The sequence below is a fragment of the Bos javanicus genome, chromosome 11 (assembly GCF_032452875.1).
Source record: "Bos javanicus breed banteng chromosome 11, ARS-OSU_banteng_1.0, whole genome shotgun sequence".
NCBI lineage: Eukaryota > Metazoa > Chordata > Mammalia > Artiodactyla > Bovidae > Bos > Bos javanicus.
In genome coordinates this window covers 10143116-10169005 of record NC_083878.1, presented here as the reverse complement: position 1 = coordinate 10169005, position 25890 = coordinate 10143116, and the positions used below count along the sequence as shown (strand labels likewise).

At 39.5% G+C, this 25890-nt stretch overlaps 1 protein-coding gene across 3 annotated transcripts in view; it reads right to left on the bottom strand.

Annotated features, from left to right (window-relative positions):
- M1AP (meiosis 1 associated protein) overlaps nucleotides 1–24470 on the bottom strand; it is a 95802-nt gene extending 71332 nt beyond the window's left edge. For 2 of the 3 annotated variants that reach the window (XM_061431833.1, XM_061431834.1), the window contains exons 1-2: nucleotides 24135–24468; nucleotides 20024–20315 (exon numbers count right to left, since the gene is read on the bottom strand). In XM_061431833.1, coding sequence (XP_061287817.1) covers nucleotides 20024–20263 — 240 coding nt within the window. In that variant the 5' untranslated portion in view covers nucleotides 20264–20315; nucleotides 24135–24468. Of the gene's footprint in view, nucleotides 1–20023; nucleotides 20316–24134 lie in introns of all 3 variants that reach the window. The other variant, XM_061431835.1, reaches the window with a different exon arrangement.
- Between the last annotated feature and the right edge of the window lie 1420 nt (nucleotides 24471–25890).

Below are 25890 nucleotides of genomic sequence, written 5' to 3'. Positions count from 1 at the left end.
AGTAAAGGAAAATACAAATAAGGCTAAAGACAAAAAACAAACTAGGTAAGTATTTGCAATGTATATAATCAGCATGACATTAATCTTAATGTGTAAAAAAAGCATTTACAGATAAACTAGATATCTGAAACACACTCTTTCACCAGCTAACAATACATATACCAGATAAAACACAAACATCTTTTTTTAAACTTTTTTTTGTATTGGGGTATAGCAGATTAACAATGTTGTGATAGTTTCAGGTGAACAGAGAAGGTATACATATACATGTATCTATTCTTCCCTAAACTCCCCTCCCCTCCAGGCTGCCACACAAGGTTAAGCAGAGTTCTGTGTGCTATACAGTACATCCTTGTTGGTTATCCATTTTAAATACAGCAGTGTATATATGTTCATCCCAAATTCCGTAATTATCCCTTCCCCTCATCCATCCCCCTGGAAAATAAGTTCATTCTGAGTCTGTGAGTTTGCTTCTATTTTACAAGTTCATTTGTATCATTTCTTTTCAGATTCCACATATAAGGGATGACATACAATATTTTTCCTTCTCTGACTTACTTTACTCAGTATGACAAATCTCTGTGCACTATGCTTAGTTGCTCAGTCGTGTCTGACTCTTTGCAGCCCCATGGATTGGAGCCCACCAGGCTCCTCTGTCCATGGGAGTATTCTCCAGGCAAGAATACTAGAGTGGGTTGTCATGCCCTCCTGCAGAGGATCTTCCCAACTCAGGGATTGAACCCAGGTCTCCCATACTGCAGGCAGATTCTTTACCATCTGAGCACCAGGGAAGCCCAAGAATATTGGAGAGGGTAGCCTGTCCCTTCTCCAGGGGATCTTCCTGACCCAGGAATCAAACTGGGGTTTCCTGCATTGCAGGCAGATTCTTTACCAACTGAGCTACCAGGGAAGCCCATGACAAATCTCTAGATCCATCCATATTGCTGTAAATGGCATAATTTCATTCTTTTTAATGGCCGAGTAATATTTCATTATATATATGTACAACATCTTTATCCATTTATACTGATGGACACTTGGTTTGCTTCCAGGTCCTGGCTATTGTAAACAGTGTTGCAATGAACACTTGGGTGCATGTGTCCTTTCAGATCATGTTTTTCTCTGGATATATGCCCAGGAGTGGGATTTCTGGGTTATATGGTAGTTCTATTTTTAGTTTTTTAAGGAACCTCCATTCTGTTCTCCATAGTGGCTGTACCACTTTACATTCCTACTAACAGTGTAGGAGGCTTCCCTTTTTTTCACACATCCTCCAGTATTTATTGTTTGTGAATATTTTGATGATAGCCATTCTTGCTGGTATGAGGTGGTACCTCATAGTTTTGACTTGCATTTCTCTAATAATTGGTGACACTGAACATCTTTTCATTTGCCTCTTGGCCATCTGTATATCTTCTTAGGAGAAATGTCTATTTAGAATATCTTTTAAATGCATAGTTGAATTCATAAGAAATTAAGGGAAATCCCCAAGTACCAAAGGGGGGGTCAACAGGAAACTACAGTGTTAGACAGGCATAAAAGCCTTGACTTTATTTGCTGATCTTGGGAACCAAAGGCTTTGTGTTGAAAGGGAAAAGGAGACAAGGCATTAGGCCCTTGTAAAGAAGAGTTGGAACTGCTACCCTGGCTCAAAAAGTTAAGACCATTCAAAAGGTTATTTTCTCAGTGAAAAGGTGGGCTAGAAAGAATCCACTCACTGGTCAAAGCAGATGACAATAAAACTTGTTGACTTATGTGAGCTCTGAGTAGAAATGAGAAAGAAATCACTGCTAAAACCTAGAAACTACATACATTCCTTTATGTCAGTTTAGGATTTGTCTAAGTTGGCTTAAAGCTCAACATTCAGAAAACGAAGATCATGGCACCTGGTCCCATCACTTCATGGGAAATAGATGGAGAAACAGTGGAAACAGTGTCAGACTTTATCTTTTTGGGCTCCAAAATCACTGCAGATTGTGACTGCAGCCATGAAATTAAAAGACGCTTACTCCTTGGAAGGAAAGTTATGACCAACCTAGATAGCATATTGAAAAGCAGACATATTACTTTGCCAACAAAGGTCCATTTAGTCAAAGCTATGGTTTTTCCAGTGGTCATGTATGGATGCGAGACTTGGACTGTGAAGAAAGCTGAGAGCCGAAGAATTGATGCTTTTGAACTGTGGTGTTGGAGAAGACTCTTGAGAGTCCCTTGGACTGCAAGGAGATCCAACCAGTCCATTCTAAAGGAGATCAGCCCTGCGTGTTCTTTGGAAGGAATGATGCTAAAGCTGAAACTCCAGTACTTTGGCCACCTCATGCGAAGAGTTGACTCACTGGAAAAGATCTGATGCTGGGAGGGATTGGGGGCAGGAGGAGAAGGGGACAACAGAGGATGAGATGGCTGGGTGGCATCACCAACTTGATGGACATGAGTTTGGGTGAACTCTAGGAGTTGGTGATGGACAGGGAGGCCTGGCATGCTGCGATTCATGGGGTCACAAAGAGTTGGACATGACTGAGTGACTGAACTGAACTGAACTGAACAGGGTCTAGGAAACCCTAAGTTTAAAACATAACTTAAAGTGGTCCTGGGGTGACAGCACCTCAGGGCATCTGACTGAAGCAAACATAAATCCTTTCTAGATGTACATACACCATAAACTTAAGACCTCACAGAATTTTCACACATTAAGATCAGTTTAAGATAAACTCATAATCCAAAATTACAAAATCAGTTAGATAATAAATATTATGAGTGAGAGTCCACAGAAACAACAAAGAGGAGAATTAGAATACCATTTCAGATATTGGAAATATTAAATATATTTAAGTACCTTTAAGAAGTTTAAAGAAGTAAGAGGGATTATTCAAAGCCATGAATAAAGAATTTAAAAATTATCAAAAAGGACCCAAAAGATTTGAAAGTTACAAGGGTATCTGTACACTGAAGTAAAGGGAATAATCAGACCTTTCAGTATCTACTGGATACTGGCTATGAATGGACACTATTTCCAGAGGTCCTGAACATTATTGTTGACCCCAATCAGAGCAGGGGCTTATGGCAGTCAAGTGATCAGTGAAATTTTATGTTGGGTCTGATGAGTCCCCAAATGCATCCTATGGCTATTTCTTCAGTTTTAGAAAGTATAAATGGAATAGACATGTCTAACAGCTGGCAGAATCCCCACATTGGTTCTCTGACCTGTGGAGTGAAGGCAACTATGGTGGGAATGGCCAAGTGGAAGTCTCTAGAGCTGTCTCTACTTAGGAAAACAATAAGTGCAATACTGAATTCCTGGAGGGATTGTAGAAATTAGTATACCATCAAGGACTTGAAAGATGCAGAGTTGGTGATTTCTACCACATCCCCATTCAACTTGGCCTATATGGCCTGTGCAGAAGATAGATGAGTCTTGGAGAATGAGAGTGTATTATCATAAACTTACTTAGGTGGTAACTCCAACAGCAGTTGCTGTATTCGATGCAGTTTCATTGCTTGAGAAATTAACACATCTCTTGGTACCTGGTATACAGCTATTGATCTGGTAAGTGCCTTTTCTCCACTCTTGTCTATAATGTCCCACAGGAGCAGTCTGCTTTCAGCTGCCAAGACCAGCAATACACCTCCTTCACTATCCTACCTCATGGGTGTATCAATTCTCCAGCCTTATGTCATAATTTAGTTCACAGGAATTTTGATTGCCATTTCCTTCCACAAGTTATCACACTGGCCCTTTACATTAATGACATGCTGAGTGGACCTAATGAGCAAGAAGTAGCACCTATTCTAACTTATTGGTAAGACATTTGTAAGCCAGTATGTAGGAAATAAATTTGACTAAAATTCAGGGGACTTCTACCTCAGTGAAATTTTTACATGTCCATTGGTATGGGGCATGTCGCAATGTCAAATCAAATGTGACGAATCAATTTGTTGTTTTTGGAATAGAAGAGAGGATCTAAAGGTCAAGCTACTTTTAAAACAGATGGTTAACATTTTTCTACTTTTAGTTCCATCTACATTCTTACTTTCAAAAGTACTTGATTTTGTTAGTTCCTAAGCCTTTTGAGAAATTGGTGATTTAAACTGCTTTCTCTCTTGGGTTTCCCACTACTGGCTTAAGATTTAGCTCTCTAGGGGACTGCTAAGTCATTTATTACTTTTCACTTGTATTATAGTTTCCAAAATTTTGTTGCAATTTTTCTCCTCTCATTCAACAAACATTCAAAGGTTTCAAAAGAACATGTAGAAGAAGTCACCTTCCTACTCTTATTTTTCAGCTAACCAGTAGTTTCCTGCAGGCAATCAATATTATCAGCTTATTCGATATCTTCCCAGAGATATATCTTTACATAAAAGGAAATATAAATGGGCTTCCCTGGTGGCTCAGACAGTAAAGAATCTGTCCGTAATGCAGGAGACCTGGGTTCGATCCCTGGGTCAGGAAGATCTGGAGAAGGGAATGGCAACCCACTCCAATATTCTTGCCTGGATAATTAGATGGACAGAGGAGCCTGGCAGGCTACAGTTCATGAGGTTGCAAAGAGTTGGACACAACTGAGCGACTATCACTTTCACTTTCCATCTTTCTTCTTACCAAAACAGAAGAGATTATTGTTGGGAAGCATAGTGCAAAATAGCCATAAAAGGAGAAAGTCCTTGGGAAAATGGTGAAGGGCCCGAAGTACCCAGCTTTGCACTGCGGACAGAAAAACATCTCCTGCCTTTGGTTATGCTCAGCGCCAAGAGTTAATAATAAATAGGGATGTTACTTGTGAAAGAGGGCTGTGGGATAAGCCCATGAGTCATTTAGAGCGCGCTGTCCTTGAAATGTTTTTACTGATTATGTGTTAACTCCGTATGTGCTCTGCTGGCCCTATACTTTAAGCTCTTTGTTCCTGCTTCTATAAAAAAGCTTGACTGCAGAAATAAACTTGTCAGTTCTTGCAAGAGACTGTCCGAGTGTCATTCTTTCAGGTTCATCGCTTCCAAGTCCCGGGGAGAAAATCCCCAACAATTATGATACTATTTTGAATCCTGATTTTGTTACACAGTATATTTGGGTAATCATTACACTCAATAGATAAAAAGTATCTTAATTTTTATGGCTAAATAGGATTCCATTAATAGATGGACCATAACTCTATTTAACCAATTCCCTATTACTTGACAGTAGGTTATTTCCAATCTTTTGCTATTCTAAACAATTCTAAAATGAATTTAGATTATTCATTTTAGAATTGTTTAGAATAGCAAAAGATTGGAACCATTTTTGCACATATGAAAACATATATGTAGGATAAGTTTCTAAAAGCAGACTTGCTAAGTTAAAGGGTATGTAAATTGTGATATTGTCACCAAATTGCCCACTATAGCAACTGTGTTAAAATATATACCCATAAATGGTATACAAGGGTGCCTGTTTCTTTAAATCCTCAAAAACATTGTCATTTAACTTAAAAAAGTCTTTACCAATCAGATAGCTGAAAAATAATAGCATCTCAAAGCAGTTTCAACTTGTATTTCTTTTATGAGTGAGACTGAACATATTCAATATTTCAAGGTCATGTGTATTTCCTTTTCTGAAAACTGTTCATATCATATCTCATTTCCTATTAGACTATTGGTCATTATTTTTACTGATTTTAAGGAAACCTTTATGCAGTAATGGAAATTAACTCTTTGTGATATAGAAGCAAATATTTGTCCTCATATGGTCTTTAGATTTTACACCTAGTATTTTTTTTGACCAAGTGTATATTTTCTATTTTTATTCAAGTGAATTTATTAATCTTTTACTTTTGGAATTTTGGGTTTCGTGTTATGGTTAGAAAGGCCTTTCTTACTCTTACATTTCCCCCCAAGCTCTGCATGCTGTCAACTTATTGTCAATTAAGCCTTTCTCCTTCACAGTAATCATGATGGTAAGTTTTCTGAGTAGAGTGTACTAGAGGGACACTGCAGGAGGAAGGTACGTTTCTGCTAAAACCAATGGGGATAAAACAACCTCGCAGTGTTCCACCCAAATGCCCAGAACCTATAGGCCCTTGGTGTTATGGACTGAATGTTTGTGTCCCCTTAAAATTCATGTATTGAAGCCCTAACTCCCAATGTGATGAGAGGCAAAGCTTCTGGGACATAATTAGGTTTTGATGAAGTCATGAGTGTCTTGTAATAAGAGGAATAGACACCAGAGCTCTCTCTTCATGTACAATACATGCATTAAGGAAAGTCCATGCGAGCACATAGCAAGAAAGCTGCTGTCTGAAAGATGGAAGAGGGCTCTCACCAGAGCCTGATCAGGTTAGCACCCTGACCTTGGCCTTCCAGCTTTCTAAACCTCAAGAAAATAAATGTCTGTTGTTTAAACCAGTCAGTCACAACTTGAGCTAAGACATTAGGAACTTCTTAGCCCTAGCCTGATCACCTTCAGCTGTTCACTTAGCCAGGACACCGCATGCTTCAGGCCTCTTGCCTGCACTGATGCCTGACTCCCTTTGCTCACCTGTCATTCCTCTCAGAGGTTTGTCTCTGGAGGTCCTTCCAATGCTGCCATTCTTTTCAACATGGATACTGCTTACTCCAGGCCTCCTGCCCACACTGGCACTCCACTCTGCATGCTTGTGCATTGGCCACTGTGCCTATACCTGAAAGGTTCCTGTTGTCCCAGTAGCCATGGACCAGCACTAGCTTGAGCAAACCAGTATCTTCTTTGTATCCAGTGAGCTACAACCACACATTCTCCAACTGGCTCTAAACCCCAGCCTTGGGAAAGGGGTCCCCTTTTCAAGTTTGTCCTTCTTTGAGATCTCTCCCTCAGCCTGCAAGCATGCATGCATAGTTTAATAGGTTAAACTATGTTAAAAATATTCTGTGTAAATTTTCCTTTTTAAAATTACTGTGGTTTCTATCTCCTGATTGAACCCAAAATGATACAATCTGTTCTAGTACTTATACATTTTCAATTTTTACATTTAAATCTTTGATCCATCTGGAATTTATATAGGTATAAGTTGTAAGTAAAAATAGTTGGAAAAGACCCTGATGCTGGGAAAGATTGAAAGCAGGAGGAGAAGGGGATGACAGAGGATGAGATGGTTGGATGGCATCACCGACTCATCACGGACATGAGTTTGAGTAAGCTCTGGGAGTTGGTGATGGACAGGGGAAGCCTGGAGTGCTGTGGTCCATGGGGTCGCAAAGAGTCGGACACAACTGAGCGACTGAACTGAACTGTGAGTATGAATCTAATTTAATTTTTCTCCACAACTACCTAGTTTGTTGAATACTGTTTCCAACTAATGTTAAATAGCATCTTTATTATACACTAAATCCCACCATATATTTGGGTCTATTTCTAGACTTTAAATTATATTCTATTGCTTTGTTTTTTCAATTTCCAGTGTCACACTGTTTGAATATCTGTTTAATATTTGAGAGAAAGAATCTCTAGCTATTCTTGTTTTTTATTTCTAATTTTAACTTTATTATCAAATATCTATTCTGCTAGAAATTTTAACTGGAAATTGCACTGGATTTATAGATTCATTTAGAGATAACTGACATCTTTCTGGACTGAATGCTCCCAAGAACTAATGACTTTTCATTTGTTCAAGTCTTCTTTTGTGTTTCTCAAAAGCATTTCAATTCATATAAAATTTTTCATGTTTATTATTATTTTCATTCATAAGCATTTATTTGATCACTTTGGTTATTATGATGAGAACTTTTCTGCCATTTTAACTTGTAGTTGGTTGTTCTGGAATAACAACCAGAATACAAAGGGTACTTTTGTTGTTGTTCAGTTGCTCAGTCATGTCTCTCTGTGATAGCATGGGCTGCAGCAGGCCAGGCTTCCTTGTCCTTCACTATCTCCCAGAGTTTGCTCAAACTCATGTCCATTAAGTCGGTGATGCTATCTAACCATCTCATCCTCTGCCACCAACTTCTCCTTCTGCCCTCAATCTTTCACAGCATCAGGGTCTTTTCCAATGAGTTAGTTCTTTGCATCAGGTGGCCAAAGTGTTGGAGCTTCAGTTTCAGCATCAGTCCTTCTAATTAGTATTCACAGTTGATTTTCTTTAGGATTGATTGGCTTGATCACCTTGCTATTGAGGGAGTCAATTCCTAGGCAGGTTGATAAGAAGTCCAGGGTCCCCAAGGAGGAGAAAGGGGTCTGGGGCTCTCAAGGAAGAGACAGGGGTCTAGAATTCTCAAGGAGGAGGAAAAGACACTTTTTTTTCCCTCTACATTCCTTAGTCTTAGTCACATAAAACGTTTTTTTTTTTTCTTTAAGCTTAGAACTGATGATTACACAACAACTAACTCAGTTTAAACTCTGTACTAAGGATTATATAACAACAATGTATCCTGCTTGAGGATAGTTCCTCCTTGAAAACCTCTGACTAATCCTGTTATAACCAAGATGCAGATAATCACGATAGTGTGATCACTCACCTAGAGCCAGACATCCTGGAATGTGAAGTCAAGTGGGCCTTAGGGAAGCATCACTATGAACAAAGCTAGTGGAGGTGATGGAATTCCAGTTGAGCTATTTCAAATCCTAAAAGACGATGCTGTGAAAGTGCTGCACTCAATATGCCAGCAAATTCATTGCTTCCTTCTACTTCTTTGCACTGTTCATTCAAGAATACTGAATTTTGGTTTGCCATTTCCTCCTCCAGTGGATCATAACTCTCCATTATGACCTGTCCATCTTGGGTGGCCCTACACAGCATGGCTTATAGTTTCATTGAGTCACACAAGCCCCTTATCCAAGACAAGGCTGTGATCCATGAAGGGGAAAGGGTACTATTATCTGTATTAATATTTATACCTGACCATTGTAATGAATTCTTTTGTTGTTTGAAATAATTTTCTAGTTAATTCTTTTGGGTTTTGTAGATATATTATCATTAATCTGCAAATAATAATCATTTTATCTTTCTCTTCTTTTTTAAATTGATTTTTAATTGAAGGAAAACTGTTTTACAATGTTGTATTCCTGCTGTACAACAATGCAAATCAGCCATAATTATACACGTATCAACTCCCTCTTGAGCCTCCCTCCCCTCTCTTTCCCTTCTTTCTTTTTTTTTTTTTTTAGCTACTCTGTGTGGAATTTGGGGTCTTAGTTCCTCAACCAGGGATCAAACTTGCACCTCCTGCAGTGGAAGCATGGAGTCTTAACCACTGGACTGCCAGCTAAGCCCTTCATTTCCTTATTTCTATATTCTAACTTCGTTTTATGTGTGTGATTATATCAGTGAAAATCTTTCGAATACTGTTAGATAACAGTGATGATAGTAAATTTATTTGACTTACACAGGAATATATTCAATGTTTTTCATTAAATAAGATCCTGTTTTTGAGTTGTCATCGACAAACACTATGGGAATGGCCATTCCTAGTTTTTTAAGTTTTTTTTTTAATGATTGGATACTGCATTTTATTAAATACCTTTTTTTAGTACTTATGGAAAAAAACACTATCATATTTTTCTTAGATATATTAACATAGTAAACTATATTAATAGATTTCAATATTGCACCATCTCTGCATTCCTGTAAATGCTTTTTTAAATACAAGTTGGATTCTACTGCTAATACTTTAGTTGGGATTTTGGGTGAGACAGATTTGTAGTTTTTCTTTCTTTGCAATATTTGTTGCATTTTAAGATCAATATTATGTTATTTTCATAAAAAGAATCGGGAAGGATATTTTTTCTTTCTGCAGTATAAAATAGTTAAAAAAATGTAAAGATCTGTCCTTTAAAAGTTTGGTGTTATTCCCCTATAAAACTATTTGGTTCCTGCCAGTCAGAATGGCTGTGATCCAAAAGTCTACAAGCAATAAATGCTGGAGAGGGTGTGGAGAAAAGGGAACCCTCTTACACTGTTGGTGGGAATGCAAACTAGTACAGCCACTATGGAGAACAGTGTGGAGATTCCTTAAAAAGCTGGAAATAGAACTGCCTTATGATCCAGCAATCCCACTGCTGGGCATACACACTGAGGAAACCAGAATTGAAAGAGACATGTGTACCCCAATATTCATCACAGCACTGTTTATAATAGCCAGGACATGGAAGCAACCTAGATGTCTATCAGCAGATGAATGGATAAAGAAAGCTGTGGTACATATACACAATGGAGTATTACTCAGCCATTAAAAAGAATACATATGAATCAGTTCTAATGAGGTGGATGAAACTGGAGCCTATTATACAGAGTGAAGTAAGCCAGAAAGAAAAACACCAATACAGTATACTAACACATATATATGGAATTTAGAAAGATGGTAACAATAACCCTGTATACGAGACAGCAAAAGAGACACTGATGTATAGAACAGTCTTTTGGACTCTGGGAGAGGGAGAGGGTGGGATGATTTTGGAGAATGGCATTGAAATATGTATAATATCATAAATGAAACGAGTCACCAGTCCAGGTTCGATGCATGATACTGGATGCTTGGGGCTGGTGCACTGGGATGACCCAGAGGGATGGTATGGGGAGGGAGGAGGGAGGAGAGTTCAGGATGGGGAACACATGTATATTTGTGGTGGATTCATTTCGGTATATGGCAAAACCAATACAGTATTGTAAAGTTAAAAAATAAAATTAAATTAAAAAACAAAAACAAAAACTATTTGGTTCCAGTACTTTATTTTGGGGGAGGGTAGTTCTTTGATAACTTTCCCATTCCTTTTATGGAAAATGGTGAGTTTCTATCTCTTCTGAATTCATTTTTGGTAATTATATTTTCATGGAGAATTATGTATTTCACACAAGTATATCTATGGTTACATTCTTTTTACCTTATTTTGTGTATGCATGCCTTTCCCACTGCTCTTTTCCTAAAACTAAGTTAACTAACAATGGTTGATCTGTATTTCCTATTTTCCCCCCAAAGAACATATTTAGATTTATTCATTTGTTCTACCATTTTCTATTTTCATATTCATTACTCTTTGCTTCTATCTTTTTTCTTTCTTTCAGCTTTCCTTAAGTTTGTTTTTTCTTTTCTTCTTGAGTTGCTTGCGTCATTTCAGTTTTTCTTGTTTACAAATAAAATTAAAAATAATAAAACATACAGTTTAAAGATGATTTTTTTCTCTTAGCATTGCCTTTTTTGTATCACATATGTTCTGGTATGTAGTGTTTCATTATTATTATTTTCTAGATACACTGTAATTTTTGCCTGAATTTCCTCTTTGACTCAAAAGCTATTAAGCAGCATAAAAATGTCCAGGTGGTAGAAACTTTTTGTTCTCTGTGTCTGTTACTTATTTCCAGTTTTACTGCACTGTGTTCAGAGAATGTTGACTGATCTATTTGTAGTTTTTAGAATTCATCTAAGTTTTTGGGTTTATTTGTGGCTTAACATCCTGTCAACTTTTGTGAATATTCCATGAGCACTTCAGGAAGGTGTGGATTTTTTTTATACACATATTTCTTTTAAAAATGTTGATACTATATTATTTGGTAATTGGTATTCAAAACTGTTATATTTTTAATAGACTCCCTCTCCAGCAAGCCCTCTGTATTGAATATATTTCTCATGCATCTCTTGATAATTCTCTACTCTTCCCTGCTTTGTGTTGATATTATAGTGCCATACTTAGTCTTGTTTAGTGCTTTTTGCTGCAAATTCAATGATGTCTGATATTCAAATCATGTTTTTTTTTGTAGGGGTACATTTGCTTAGTATACCTTTGCCCTTCCTTTTATTTTCAACTTTTCTGAATCACTTTGTTATAGTCTCTTGAATACAGAATTTTGTTTTGCAATCAAATCTGTGTTTTTTAAATGTTTTAATAGATAAGTTTAGGACACATTTATTAATGTGACAGATATAGTTATTTTTAGTAATATTATTTTAAGGTATACACTGTTTTCATAAATTTTGAAAAATCACTATACTGTGTAAATTTGTCTGCTCTATTATGTTTTTCTTGTCATAATTAGAAAGGTTTGTATTTGTTCTAGTGGTTGTCTTTATAATTCCATGTTTATATAATTCCAGTAAGTTATTTATTTAGTAATATCCATTAATGAGCAATGAAAATCTCCACTATACAATCATAAAATTTGTACCTTTCCTTTTCTTACTCTCCCCACCCTCCTCAATTATAGTTTATTACATTATCTTTGGGCTTCCAAGGTGGCTCAGTTCTGAAGAATCTGTCTCAAATGTAGGAGATGCAGGTTTGATCCCTGGGTCAGAAAGATCCTCTGGAGAAGGAAATGGCAACCCACTCCAGTATTCTTGCCTGGGAAATTCCATGGACAGAGGAGCCTACCAGACTACAATCCTTGGGGTTGTGAAGAGTTGGCCACAACCTAGCAACTAAACAGCAGCAACATATTATCTGTATTGGAGTTTATCTTTATATTCCTTTATATAATATATTCCCATTATTTGCCACTTTTAAATGATTCTATTGAAGATCAGCTAGTAAGGATAAGAAAATAAATGTAATAGCCAAATTACAGCGGTACTGATCTTCAAATACCATAGTAGATCTTATATGATTTAAATAACTTCTTTGCTCTCAAAAAAAAAGGTAAAAGAATTGATAAAATCTTCACAGTAATGGAATTCTTTTGAAACTCTTTGAGAGATTAATCATTTTAGAATTTATTTATATTAAGAGCACAATGGATATAAAAGGAATTCTAATATTTAAATTATGAATTTTGTCAACATTCCTCATGAAAAGTTCAGAATTATTTTATTATACTTATAAATCAAATATGAGGAGATAAATTGAAGTGTTCAACGTAGGCAAGACTCCCTATCTGCTCTCTTTCTCCATTTATATTTTGAGCTAACTCTGCAGACAGAAAATGTCAGATACTTAGATAGGTCAGAGAAAATGGATTTAAACAAAGACTGGACTCTTCTATACATAAGGTGAGCTTCCCAGGTGGCCCAGTGGTAAAGAATTCGCCTGCCAGTGCAGGAATTGGAGGAGACATGGGTTTGATTCCTGGTTGGAAATGATTCCTGGAGGAGTAAATGGCAACCCATTCTAGTATTCTTGCCTAGGAAATCCCATGGACAGAAAAGCCTGGCGGGCTACAGTTCATGGGGTTGCAAAAGAGTCAGACACAAGTGAGCATGAGCATGCACACAGAGATACACAAGGTAATGGCATTACTTCAGTGATTTTCTTGAGCTTTTGACCATGGTTGAAATTATCGATCTTCTGGAAGGAAATTTTAACTTCCAATCTTTTCTGAATGACTAGTCAGTGGTTTTTAGGCTAGAACCGTCTGTCTTTCCTAATAGAGTGATTAAGGGATCAAAGGATTCACCTAGAGACAAATGTACTGAGTACCAGAGGCATAGAACCTAGTCACTAGAAGAAGGAAATAAAAATCCTTTTACCTTTGTTTGGGACATAAGCTCATCTCCCAGAAGCTTCCTATGCTGGATATTTTCTATTTGCCCTTCCAGATCACTCTCAGCTTTTCTCTACCCCTGTTGCCTGACAAAAGATAGATATTACAGCCAAGTGTGGTCATGGGACAGACATGCACAAGGAAAATGGCACAGTAGAACATACTTGTCATATGGGTCATATCGCTGTAAATATCACTATCACTTTCATTCTGTCCTCAGTGTGCTTATACGAAACTCAGTTTTATGGAGTGAGAATTTTACATTTTGTTTAGTCATTCACCAGTTAATAGACACTGCAACTCTGTTGTTTAGTGGGTACAGATTTAAGACTGCTGTCTTCTTGGACTTTCCTGGCGGTCCAATGGTTAAGAATCTGCCTGCCAACGCTGGGGACATAGATTTGATCCGTGGCCTGGGAAGATTCTGCCTGCCGTAGGGTAACTAAGCCTGTACTAAGCCCACATTCTAGAGCCTGTGAGCCACAACTACTGAAGCCTGTGAGCCTCGAGTCTGTGCTCCACACAAGAGAAGCCACCACCACGAGAAGCCTGTGCGCTGTAACCAGAGAGTAGTCCCCGCTTGCTGCAACTAGAGAAAGTCCATGAGTAGCAATGAAGCCAAAAATAAATAAGTATTAAAAAAAAAAAAGACTGCTGTCTTCTTGTTGGATTGACTCCTTTTTTTTCTTTTGGAAATTAAAAAAAAATTATAGTTGATATACAGTGTTGTGTTAGATTCAGGTGTATAGCAAAGTGAATCAGATATATAGGTTATTGCAAGATATTGAACATAGTTCCCTAGCTATACAGTAGTGGGATTGCTGAATCATATGGTCACTATTTTTAGTTTTTTAAAGAACCTCCATACTGTTCTCTATAGTGGCTGCACCAATTTCCATTCCCACAAAAGTGTAGGAGGGTTCCTTTTTCTCCACAACCTCTCAGGCATTTATTACTTGTAGATTTTTTGATGATGGCCATTCTGACTGGTGTGAGGTGATACCTCACCGCAGTCATTCGTATTTGCATTTCTCTAATAATTAGCATTATTGAGCATCTTTTCCTGTGCTTGTTTTTCATCTATATGCCTTCTTGTCTGTTTAGGTCTTCTGCCCATTTTTCATTTTATTTTTTTATATAGAACTGTTTGATATTGAGCAGTTTGTATATTTTGGACATTAAGCCCTTGTCAGTCACATAATTTCCAGTTTCTCCCATTTTGTAGATTGTCTTTTCATTTTGTTTATGGTTTCCTAGTTTGATTAGGTCTCCCTTGTTTGTTTTTGCCCTCATTTCTTTTGCTTTGGGAGACTGACCTAAGAAAACATGGCTGCAGTTTACTCCAGAGAATGTTTTGCCTATGTTCTCTTCTAGGAGTTTTATGTTGCCATGCTTCATATTTGAAGTCTTTAAGCTATTTTGAGTTTATTTTTATATATGGTGTGACAGAGTGTTCTAACTTCATTGGTTTACACTTGGCTGTCCAGCATTTCAGAAACCACTTGCTGAAGACACAATCTTTGCTCCATTGTGTATTCTTGCTTCCTTTGTTAAAGATCAATTGCCTGCAGGTGTGTGGGCTTATTTCTGCGCTCTCTATTCTGTTCCATTAATCCATATGTCTGTTTTTGTGCCAGTTCCATGCTTTTTTTTTTTTTTTGTCTACACCACGTGGCATGTAGGATCTTCCCATGCCCCCTGCAGTGGGAGCGTGGAGTCTTAACCACTGGACCACCAGGAAGCCCCAATGCTGTTTTGATTCCTGTAGTTTTGTAATATTGTCTGACGTCTCAGGTGGTGGTGGGGTGATTATGCCTCCAGTTTTGTTCTTTTTCCTCAGGATTGCTTTGACAATCCTAGGCCTTTGGACTCCCTATAAATTTTAGGATTATTTATTCTAGTTCTGTGACTCTTTTATCACTGTGTGTGTGTGCTCAATTGCTCAGTCACGTCTGACTTGTTCAGCCCCATGGACTGTAGCCCACCAGGCTCCTCTATCCATGTAATCTTCCAGGCCACTGGAAAGAGGGAGTGCCACTTTCTACTCCAGGGGATCTTCCCAACCTAGCAATCAAATCTGCATCTCTAGCATCTCCTGCATTGGCAGGTGGATTCTTTACCACTAGTGCCACCTAGGAAGCCATATTTTATTAGGTGTACTGTTCTGATTGTTATCATGGGATATCTTTTCCCATCCTTTTACTTTCAACCTACTTTTATTGTGTTTGAAGTTGGTTTCTTGTAGATAGAATATAGTTGGATCATCCCTTCATTTCCACCAATCTCTTTATTTATTGCCACATTGAGTGGCTTGGGGGATTCTACTTCCCTGAGCAGGGATCAAACTTGACCTCTTAGCAGTGGAAGCACAGAGTCTTAACCACTGGACTGCTAGGGAATTCTCTCTTTCAATTGGTTAATTAAAAGTGTTTACATTTAATATAATTATTGGTATGTCAGCCTATCAGATGTTTTTGGGGTTTTTTTGCTTTCTGTTTGTTCCCTCAGGTTTTCATTTCTCTGTTTTCTTTTACCTTTGGGTTACTTGACTGTTTTCTTAAAATTCCATTTTGATTTATCTATAGTGTTTCTGAGTGTATCTCTTTACACAGATTTTTTAAAGTGGTTGTTTTAAGTGTTACTTTATACATACATACATCTTTATCACAGTATCAGTTCAGTTCATTTCAGTCACTTAGTCGTGTCCAACTCTTTGCGACCCCATGAATCGCAGCACACCAGGCTTCCCTGTCCATCACCAACTCCCGGAGTTCACCCAGACTCACGTCCATCGAGTCAGTGATGCCATCCAGCCATCTCATCCTCTGTCATCCCCTTCTCCTCCTGCCCCCAACCCCTCCCAGCATCAGAGTCTTTTCCAATGAGTCAACTCTTCGCATGAGGTGGCCAAAGTACTGGAGTTTCAGCTTTAGCATCATTCCTTCCAAAGACATCCCAGGGCTGATCTCCTTCAGAATGGACTGATTGGATCTCCTTGCAGTCCAAGGGACTCTCACTGTTGTCAATATTTTATCATTTTGAATGAAATGTAAGAACCTTAATTTTCTTAAGTCCTTTTGTCCTCCCATTTATAATGTAATTATCCTAAGTAGTTCCTCTATATACACTAACAACCATATCACACAATGTTATAATTTTTCTTTCAATTGTCAAATATAATTTAGAAGATTTTGTAGAAAATCTATTATATTTATCTATATTTTAATTCTTTCTATTTTTTCTCCCTTCTGGATATTCTAAGAGCCTTTATAATTTCCTTTTTGTTTCAAGAACTCCCTTTAGTCATTCTGATAAAGTAGGTCTGTTGGTGACAAACTCTCTTAGCTTTCCTTCAACTGAGAATATTTTGATTTCTGCATCATTCCTTAAGGATATTTTTACTGGATAGAGCTCTACATTGGCAGTTCTTTTCTTTCAACATTTGAAAAATGTGACACTTCCTCTGGCCTTCATGGTTTCTAATGAAAAAAAATCTATTACTTGAATTGTTTCTCCCTTATAGGTAAGGTGTCAGTGTCCTGCTCTCAAGAATTTTTCTTTGTCTTTAAGATTTTAATTATGATGTGTCTTAGAATGGATTTCTGTAGCCTCTTGAATCTTTAGATTTATAACTTTTGCCAAATTTGGGAAATTTTCAGTGATTATTTCTTTAAATATTTTTCTAGTCCCACCCTCCTTTCTCTTTCCTCTTGGACTGTGATGATATATTAGCTTTTTGTTATAGTCTCACAGATCCCTGAGGCTTTGTAAATTTTTTTTAAGTCTCTTTTCTCTCTGTTACTCAGATTGGGTAATTTCTATTCTATTTTCAAGATCCTTTGACTTCTTCATTTTGCTGTTGAGCCTGTCTATAGTAGATTTTCTGTTTTTAAAATTTGAGTATTGCATTTTTCAGTTCTAAAATTTCTATCTGGTTTTTCTTTATATTTCTATTTCTTTGGTGAGACTTTATATTTTTCCATTTAAACATGTTCATAACTGCTTGTTGGAAGATTTTTATGATGGCTGCTTTGAAATCCTTTTTAGATAATTCTAACATCTTTGTTATCTCAATGTTTGTTGTCTCATTTAAGTTTGGATTTTCCTGTTTCTTGATAATCATGGGAGTTTTTAAAAAAAATTGTATTCTGGACATTTTGGGTATTATGCTGTAAGAATGAATCCTGTTAAATCTTCTGTTTTAGCAGGACTTTTTTTGTCACTGTACCAGTGAAGGAAGTGGTTTCCACATAATTATTGCCAGGTTGGGGTGTAATTGGGGTGTATTTGGTCTCTAATTATATCCCAGAAGGGAGAGTGTCCTGTTATCTCTGGGTGCGGGTGGAAGTTCAGGTTCCTCATATGCCCCCCAATGACACTCTGGGAATAGAGAAGCTTCATTACCATTACGCATTTCACTAGGAAGAAGTGAAAGTGGCTTTCCCACAAGAAGAAGTGGCTTCCCACTAGGCTTTCACTGACACCAGGCTGCCTTAGAGGCAAAAAGATGCCTCATTGTCACTCCCCACATGGCCTCCACTCTGCAGCCTCCAATACCACCTCAATAGGGAGGGGGTGAAATAGTTACCCTGTTAAAGTTGAATGGGTTGAGGGGAGTCCAGGCTACCATATGGCTTCATGGACACTATGTGGGAGGAGGTCTTATTCACACTAGGTAGGAATCAAAGTCCTGGCTTTCCACTGGGTCTTTTCTGACTATCCCAACAGCAAGGCTGTCTCAGGAAGGAAGGGGATTTACTAGAACCTCTGAAGTCTTTTGGGTGGGTGGGGGAGGCAAGAATACTGGAATGGGTTGCCATTCCCTTCTCCAGGAGATCTTCCCGCTGGATCATGGAAAAAGGAAGAGAGTTCCAGAAAAACATCTATTTCTGCTTTATTGACTATGCCAAAGCCTTTGACTGTGTGGATCACAATAAACTGTGGAAAATTCTGAAAGAGATGGGAATAACAGACCACCTGACCTGCCTCTTGAGAAACCTATATGCAGGTCAGGAAGTAACAGTTAGAACAACAGACTGGTTCCAAATAGGAAAAGGAGTACGGCAAGGCTGTATATTGTCACCCTGTTTATTTAACTTCTATGCAGCGTACATCATGAGAAACGCTGGGCTGGAAGAAGCACAAGCTGGAATCAAGATTGCCAGGAGAAATATCAATAACCTCAGATATGCAGATGATACCACCCTTATGGCAGAAAGTGAAGAGGAACTAAAAAGCCTCTTGATGAAAGTGAAAGTGGAGAGTGAAAAAGTTGGCTTACAGCTCAGCATTCAGAAAACTAAGATCATGGCATCTCATCCCATCATTTCATGGGAAATAGATGGGGAAACAGTGGAAACAGTGTCAGACTTTATCTTTTTGGGCTCCAAAATCACTGCAGATGGTGACTGCAGCCATGAAATTAAAAGACGCTTACTCCTTGGAAGGAAAGTTATGACCAACCTAAATAGCATATTCAAAAGCAGAGACACTACTTTGCCAACCAAGGTCCATGTAGTCAAGGCTATGGTTTTGCCAGTGGTCATGTATGGATGTGAAAGTTGGACTGTGAAGAAAGCTGAGCACCGAAGAATTGATGCTTTTGAACTGTGGTGTTGGAGAAGACTCTTGAGAGTCCCTTGGATTGCAAGGAGATCCAACCAGTCCATTCTAAAGGAGATCAGTCCTGGGTGTTCTTTGGAAGGACTGATGCTAAAGCAGATACTCCAATACTTTGGCCACCTTATGTGAAGAGTTGACTCATTGGAAAAGACTCTGATGCTGGGAGGGATTGGGGGCAGGAGGAGAAGGGGACGACAGAGGATGAGATGGCTGGGTGGCATCACTGACTCGATGGGCATGAGTTTGGGTGAACTCCAGGAGTTGGTGATGGACAGGGAGGCCTGGCGTGCTGCAGTTCATGGGGTCGCAAAGAGTTGGACACAACTGAGCAACTGAACTGAACTGAACTGAACTGAAGTCTTTCCCATCCCTGAGACTCTGAACTTTGTAAAGGGGAGGAAGTAAAAAATTGGGTTTGTTTGAGGAGGAAAAGAGTTACCTATGTGTGAGGGAGCTTGGTAAAAGCATTGCCCTTAGCCCATCCTTTGCCTTCTGAAACTAGGGGAGTTTCACCTGAGTCCTGTGTAAAAAATATTTTCATGTTTTTGCACAGATGGGGCTTTCTGAGCAAAAAACTAGAACCTGGGTCAAAAGACAAGTTTTAGAAATTAAAGGGTGGTAGAGTAGCCAGAGACTTCTGAAGAAATTTAGAGATTTATTTCCTTGTGCTTACATTTCAAAGGGGGATGAAAGAGGTCAGCTGCTTACATTCCAAAGGACTGTAAATGCCAAGATTTCTCTCTCTCAGGACTGGAGGTGGGGGGCAAGACATGGCTTATTTACAGTCTCATATTAATAATTTTGTGGTTCTTTTCCTTCAGTACAAATCCCCTGTGTGTAGGATGATATGAGGCTCTCATTGTGTTGCCTGTGAGTTATGGGTATGGGGAGTGGGCATAGTTATTGCTTTAAGTAATAATAACTGATCTCTGTTCCAAAACTCTCACCTCTGCTTTCAGGATAAAATGAACAAGTATAGATATACTCACCACAAAAGGGAGGATGCACTCGTGCTGATTTTGTACAATGTATAAGCTGAAGAGAGGGATGCGGCTGGGGCCCATCAAGCTGCAGGCTAGAGAGAAAAAGTTCTGCAGAGCCTCACAGAGGTTGGAACAGACGTTAGCCCAGGATGGTAGAGCAATATGCACAATGAGAAGCCTTGGAGGTTGCTGGTACATCTGTGTGGGATTAGAGGGCCTTTTACTAGCCATTTGCCCATGATGCATGGCAGCCAGACCAGAGGTGGTACTGTAGCCGCCACTGAGATATTCTCTACACCTGTAAGGAAGAAAAGAGAAATCACTGGTTTTCATAAAACTGAAGGTTGAAACAATGAACACAGATCTAGGGAACTAAGTTCAGAAAGAAGTCAAACCAGGTGATGACTCAAGTTTCTCTGCTGCTGCTGCTAAGTCACTTCAGTCGTGTCCAACTATGTGCGACCCCAGAGACGGCAGCCCACCAGGCTCCCCGTCCCTGGGATTCTCCACTGAAACACTGGAGTGGGTTGCCATTTCCTTCTCCAATGCGTGAAAGTGAAAAGTGAAAGTGAAGTTGCTCAGTTGTGTCCGACTCCTAGCGACCCCATGGACTGCAGCCCACCAGGCTCCTCCATCCATGGGATTTGCCAGGCAAGAGTACTGAAGTGGGGTGCCATTGCCTTCTCCTCAAGTTTCTCTAGGCTATCCTAATCTTAACAGCTGCCAAGGTATCTAGATGTTTGCCTGTAATGTAAGGCTGAGGATGATTAGCAATGTTGAATGGGAACTAATCAAAAAAGTCAAACTACAGTCTCAAAGTAAGCTATCTGTCTTCATGAACTTTCTTTATTGGCATTGCACTGTAGTATAATTTGTCTCCCTGACTGCCTCTCCCACTGTATTGTGAGCTTCCCAAGGATAGAGAAATTACCCACTCTATATATCAGAGCTTAGCAAAGTGTTTATTTTGTACATAGTAATTCTTAAAAATGAAAATATAACTACATTTTCACCCTCCAAGACTCACTCAAAACCCTTTATGACTGATCTTCAGTCTTATTGGAGGCTATTCTTTACCTCAAGTTTTTCACTGAAATAAAACCAAGTATACCATCAACTTCAGTGCATTTGCTCATGCTGTTTTCTATACCTGCAACAGCCCTGCCTTTTTTCTTTACTGGCTACTTACACTTATCCCCAGGGCTCAGATTTGGAAAAGAGAACAAATGAAAACTTGGAACAAACATCAGCAATGAGGAAGGAACATCATTACAAATACTCAAGCATGGAAAATGTTACAAAAGGATATAATGAACAACTTTATACCAGTAAGTTTAATAAAATGGACAAATTTCTAGGAAACCATATTTAACAAACACTAAATCAAAAAGAAATTTAAAAAACATAAATAGTCTATAACCAGTGAGAAAATGCGATTAGTAGTCAAATATGTTCCCGTGAAGCAAACTACAGGACCACATAATTCCACTGATGAGTTCCATATTACTCTCAAAGATCAAGAATTTCAAACAGATTCTTGCAGAGCACAGGAGAACACCACTGATTTTAGTAGGTTAGCATAACCTTTGATGCCCAAATCAGATAATTTTTTTATAAGAAAAAATTATAGGACAATCTCATCCATGAACTTAGATGTAAGAATCCTAAGCAAAATATAAGCAAATTGAAAAAATCAATATATAAAAGGAATAACACATCATAACCAAGCTGGGTTTACCTCAAGAACATAAGGTTGACATAACATTAGAAAAAGTCACTGTAATTCATCATATTAAAAGATTAAATATTATATGGTCATCTCAATAGATGCAAGAAAACAACATTCATACATGATAAAGAATCAACCTCAGTAAACTAGGAGTAGACAATAGGAATAATCTGATAAAATATTTATAAAACAAGCAAATACAGTTCTTAATGTTGATGCTGAAAGTTTTCCAAGACAAGGAGGCTGCTATCATCACTTCAACACAGTAGTGAAGGTAGCAATAAGGCAAGACAAATAAACTTGGCACATTAAAAAAAAGGCACTGCAATGGAAGAAGTAAATCTGTCACTGTTTGCCAAGATGATATGATTGATTGTTCATACAGAAAATCTAAAAGAATATACAGATTTTATAATTTCATAATTTTCCCCAAAGGTCTCATCTTTTATTAAATTTTATTCTTAGAGATGGGGTTCCCAGGTGGCTTAGTGGTAGAGAATCCACCTGCCAAGAAAATCAACCCTGAATATTGATTGGAAGGACTGATGCTGAAACTGAAGCTCCAATACTTTGGCTACCTGATGTGAGGAGCTGACTCATTGAAAAAGACCCTGATGCTGAGGAAAATTGTGGGCAGGAGGAGACGGAGTTGATAGAAGATGAGATGGTTGGATGGCATCACCGACTTAATGGATTTGAGTTTGAGCAGGGCCTGGTGTGCTGCAGTCCATGCGGTCGCAAAGAATTGGACTAACTTAGCGACTGAACAACAAAGGAAGGAGTGTGGGTTTAATCCCTGGGTTGAAAAGCTCCCCTGGAGAAGGAAATGGCAACCCACTCCAATATTCTTGTCTGGGAAATCCCATGGACAGAGGAGCCTGGTGGGATACAGTCCACGGGGGTTGCGAAAGAGTCAGATGCACTCTTTCATGTGCTAGATCAAGTATGCTGGATTCCTGTTGTTCACTTGTGTCCAGCTCTTTGCAACCCCATGGACTGCAGTACGCCAGGCTTCCCTGTCCTCCACTATCTCTCAGAGTTTGCTCAAACCCATGTCCATTAAGTCCGTGATGCCATCCAACCATCTCATCCTGGGTCACCCCCTTCTCCTCCTGCCCTCAATCTTTCCCAGCATCAGGGTGTTTTCCAATGAGTCCGCTCTTCACATCAGGTTCTCAACAGTTATCTACTGCATACGCAGTATCAATCATGTATATATGTCAATCCCAGTTTCCCAAATCATTACCCCACCCCACAGTCATTTTTAGACTATACAATTCCAATATTGTTCCTTAAATGAGGTAAAAGGCAGCTTTCTTCCTTGTATCATCAAACGCGATAATGCTTCTAATGCATCTGGGCGTGGTTCTAAGCAGCATCTGACTATTTGTGACCCTATATTCTCCACTTTTGACAAGAATGCCCACTTACTGATGTTCCTCTGTAAACAGGTTAAATCTGGGCCTTGAACCACCAAAAGCCATCACGTTACTCCCTTGCCAAAAAACCTTTCAATGGCCTCCACATACACTTGGAACAAAATCTGAAATCTCTACCCTGGCTCCGAAATTCTGCAGGCATCTTCCTCCCAACTCTCTATCTTCTTGCCATGCGACACCCCGCCGACCCCCTCCCCTGTTCCATCCTCCTTGCCCTTGCCGGCACCCTTCACCTCCCCAAGGCGGTTGGCCCCTTGCTCTGGATCCTGCCCTTGGATAGTCTCTTTTGAGTAGTCCCCTCCTTAACTCTACTCATCCGTTAGGTCTCAAACTTCAGGTCTTCATAGCTTAGGGCCCTTTAATAAGCCCCTATAAAAGCACCTGTAACTTCTATATTGGACACTTTCTGTGTTATGAGTCAATGGTTCTTCCTCCCACTGGGCTGCATTAAAAATTTCATGATCCTAAGCACCTTTGCTTTCGTGAACCCCCATTTAAAAGATGGAGAAGGCAATGGCAACCCACTCCAGTACTCTTGCCTGGAAAATCCCAGGGACGGCGGAGCCTGGTGGGCTACCGTCTATGGGGTCGCACAGAGTCCGACACGACTGAAGCGACTTAGCAGCAGCGTTTAAAAGAAAAAAAATTTAAACATTTTCGTAGGCCCTCAAATTTCATTCCCCCACCCTTGTAAGAAAAACCAAACCAAACCGAACCCCTTTTCTTTGACCCAGAGGTTTCACTGTTTCCTATTGATTTACAAGAAGTTAATATATTTTCCTGCCCCCCTCCCACTCAAAGTGTCTTGGGCTGTCAGCAGGGCACCTACGCGGCCTGGCGGCCTGGCCGCCTAGCCCCCAGGCGCGGGAGGGTCAGCAGAGGAGGAGACTCGGCTCCGTCCGCCCTGTCAGAACCGCGAGCGGCAGGCGGCTTCACACACGCGTCTGACCTGGGCCTCCGGGCGGCAGGCTTCCCTGGCAGCTGACCGGGTGCCTGTCGACACCCCGTGAGGGCAAGCCCGAGGTCAGCCCAAGCCTTTCCTGCGAAGTGCTGCCCGCAACCCGGCTCCTAGCTTTTGGTCCTCTACTCTGTTCACACACCTGCAGAGAACCCCCACTTCGTGAAGGCAAAGACCGGGCTACCGGGCCCTTCCGGCCGTCGGCGTGCTCCACCGCTTCTGAGGGCGCCCCCCTCAGGCTGGGCGGCTCACTGCTGACGCCTCCTCAGGGTCCGCTTGAGGCTGCTCTTTGGGATGGCAGTCTTCAAGGCTGCACCAGGGTTAACAGCCCTTCTTTGACGCTTAGGTAGAGTTTTGGATTTGTGTTGAGAATATTATGCCAAACCCGACACTTCCTCAAGCTACTCCTACCCCATGAAACTCCAGCGGTATCCCAATCTTATTCCTGGGTTCACTCATGGACTCCGTCACTCTTTTTCTTCCAACTTTATTGCGATATGTGATTGACATCCAGTACTGTATACGTTTAAGGTGTACAGCATAATGATTTAACTTACATACATCATGAAAGGCTTACCACAATAAATTTACTGAATATCCATCATCTCACATAAATACACAAATTTTTTTCTTGTGATGAGACCTCTTAGGATTTACGCTGTTTAACAACTTCCATATATAACATGCTGCTGCTGCTGCTGCTAAGTCGCTTCAGTCGTGTCCGACTCTGTGCGACCCCAGAGACGACAGGCCACCAGGCTCCCCCGTCCCTGGGATTCTCCAGGCAAGTACACTGGAGTGGGTTGCCATTTCCTTCTCCAGCAGTGTTATTTACATTGTACATGATATCCCTAGTACTTACTTATAACTGGGATTTTGTACTTTTTGATTGCCTTCATCCACCCCAACCTGCCTCTGGCTCTGGTAACCACAAATCTGATCTCTTTACTATGAGTTTTTTTTTTTTTTTCTGTGTTTTTGAAGTATAATTGACCTTTAAAATTATGTTAGTTCCTGTTAGACAACATAGTGATTTGGTATTTCTATACAATTCAAACTGAACATCACAATGCATCGTTACTTTTGTCACTGTACAAAGATATTACATAGTTACTGACTATATTTCCACACTGTACATTTTTCATACCTGTAACTAATTTATTTTGCAACTAGAAGTTTGTACCTGTTACTCTCCCTCACCTATTTCATTCCATACTCCCCTCTCCCCGCCAACCCCCCACCCTCTGGTAACCCCCTGTTTGTTCTATCTATACTGTTTCTTTATGGTTGACTGTTCATTTGTTTTGTTTTTTATGTTCCACATATAAGTGAAGTCATAAAATATTGTAATTGTCTGACTCATTTCACTTAGCCTAACACTTTCTGGAGAAGGCAATGGCACCCCACTCCAGTACTCTTGCCTGGCAAATCCCATGGATGGAGGAGCCTGGTAGGCTGCAGTCCATGGGGTTGCGAAGAGTCGGACATGACTGAGTGACTTCCATTTCACTTTTCACTTTCATGCATTGGAGAAGGAAATGGCAACCCACCTCAGTGTTCTTGCTTGGAGAATCCCAGGGACAGGGGAGCCTGGTGGGTCGCATGGAGTTGGGCATGACTGAAGTGACTTAGCAGCAATGCTTTCTAGGTGCAACCATGTTGTTGCAAGCAGCAAGATTTCATTAATTTAATGGTTGAGCAGTATTCTGTTGTATGTATGTGCATGATTGTGTGTGTGTGTGCTAAA